The following is a 1,724-nucleotide window of genomic DNA, read 5'->3' on the forward strand; positions in this document are numbered from 1 at the left end:
AAGACTCCCGCCGATATCCCTGACACCTCTCTTGCAACCTCCCTTATACAGCCTGCCGTCGTCTACCACATAATGCCCGCGTCGCCGCTGCTCCTCCAGGCTCCCACAACCTACAACCTCCCCTCCATCTCTTGGGTTTTATCCTTGGTCAATGCTCCCCACATGATTCTCGGTCTTCTTCAAGCATAGCTTTTTCTCTTTTTTAACATAATACCAACGTCCATCACCAAAAGCCTATGTTGCATTGCGAGTACCTCACTCGGAATAATCTTGTAATCCTTTCACAACCCTCTGTCACACCTCTTGAGGAGGAGATAGTCGATCTGAGTCTTTGCCACCGCATTTTGAAAAGTAACCAAATGCTCATCTCTCTTTGGAAAGCTAGAGTTCGCAGTCACCAACCCAAAAGCCTTAGCGAAGTCCATTAGCGAGGTAACTTCTCCGTTCCTCTCCCCAAAACCGAAGCCTCCATGCACCTCACCATAACCACTTGCAGTCGACCCAATACGACCATTGAAATCCCTTCCTATAAATAGCCTCTCCGCAGGCAGAACCTGGCGCACAATCTCATCTAACCCCTCCCAGAAGCGTCGTTTAATCTCCTTAGCCAAGCCCGCATGCGATGCGTAAGCACTGACGACGTTTAAGGTGGACTCTCCAACTACTAACTTAATAGTCATCAATCTTTCACCCACTCGTCTAACCTCAACCACAGACTCTCGCACTTTCCTATCCACCAAGATACCCATGCCATTCTTACCCTTCTAGACCCCGGAGTACCATAGTTTATACCCGTCCGCGACCCGCGACCCTACCCATCTAGTCTTCTAGACACACGCTATATTGACCCCCCCTCTTTCGGAGGATCTTCGCCAACTCTATAGACTTACCCATCAATGTACCTATGTTCCATGACACAATTCTCAACCTATAAGTGCCCTTGTTTCCCTTACTTCCCTTGCCACTCGCCACACCCCCAACCCCTGCCCCTCCTCCCGCTCCCCCCGAGGATATGAGCCTACTCGACCATCCCAGACCACAACCACTATACCTATGATAGATTAAGAGAAATGACTAACACGCCCTAGGTGACATACTAAACTAATAGAAGACAAGTTACAACTACACGCATACTAATATGGTGAATAAACTAATATAAACTAAGACGACAACAATTTAACTAACACAACGAAGGGAAACGGGAAAACAGGAGGTACCAACTCCCGCTAGTAGAACCTGGGAATTGTATTAGTATACCCTACGGTGTTGCGGCCACCTATCTCATTCATGTCCAACTCCCGCCGCTCCTTGCTAACACTTGCCCGGGTTGTTATTCACTGTTTGGACACGCACTTCTCGCTCGCTGCCAAAAGCCACCAACCCTAACTTGAAATACACACAAAACACCACGAAGCCTAATAAATAGGGGGATGTCACCGCTACCACTGGTGAAGCCCAGCCACAGCAAAGAAGCGCAAATAAAAAGGAAGTGAATAGAAAGAGTGAACGAACATTAATGGAGTAGAGGAAATTGATGGGGGCTATAGTAACGGGTAGTGTTGCTGCCCAGTGAAGTTTGGGAGTGGGGGAGAGGGAAAGAAGAGATAGAGATAGGGGTAGGGAGGGGAGGGAGATGAAGGGGGATGAGGGGTAACCTGTTGGTGGGGGTGTTCGCGGGCGTCGGGATTCACCAGTTACTTGTGACCGTTGCGCTGGTTTTGACC

At 49.0% G+C, this 1,724-nt stretch overlaps 1 protein-coding gene across 1 annotated transcript; it reads right to left on the reverse strand.

Annotated features, from left to right (window-relative positions):
- Positions 1-281: 281 nt before the first annotated feature.
- Positions 282-749, reverse strand: LOC104112901 (uncharacterized). The gene has a single exon (XM_009622942.1). It carries the CDS (start codon positions 747-749, stop codon positions 282-284), a length of 468 nt encoding a protein of 155 aa, XP_009621237.1.
- Positions 750-1,724: the final 975 nt, after the last annotated feature.

The sequence above is a fragment of the Nicotiana tomentosiformis genome, chromosome 7 (genome assembly GCF_000390325.3).
Source record: "Nicotiana tomentosiformis chromosome 7, ASM39032v3, whole genome shotgun sequence".
Taxonomy (NCBI): domain Eukaryota; kingdom Viridiplantae; phylum Streptophyta; class Magnoliopsida; order Solanales; family Solanaceae; genus Nicotiana; species Nicotiana tomentosiformis.

Bases quoted from the DNA above. Each gene is read 5' to 3' on its own strand.
- LOC104112901 (XM_009622942.1), bottom strand. From the start codon at position 749: ATGGGTATCTTGGTGGATAGGAAAGTGCGAGAGTCTGTGGTTGAGGTT.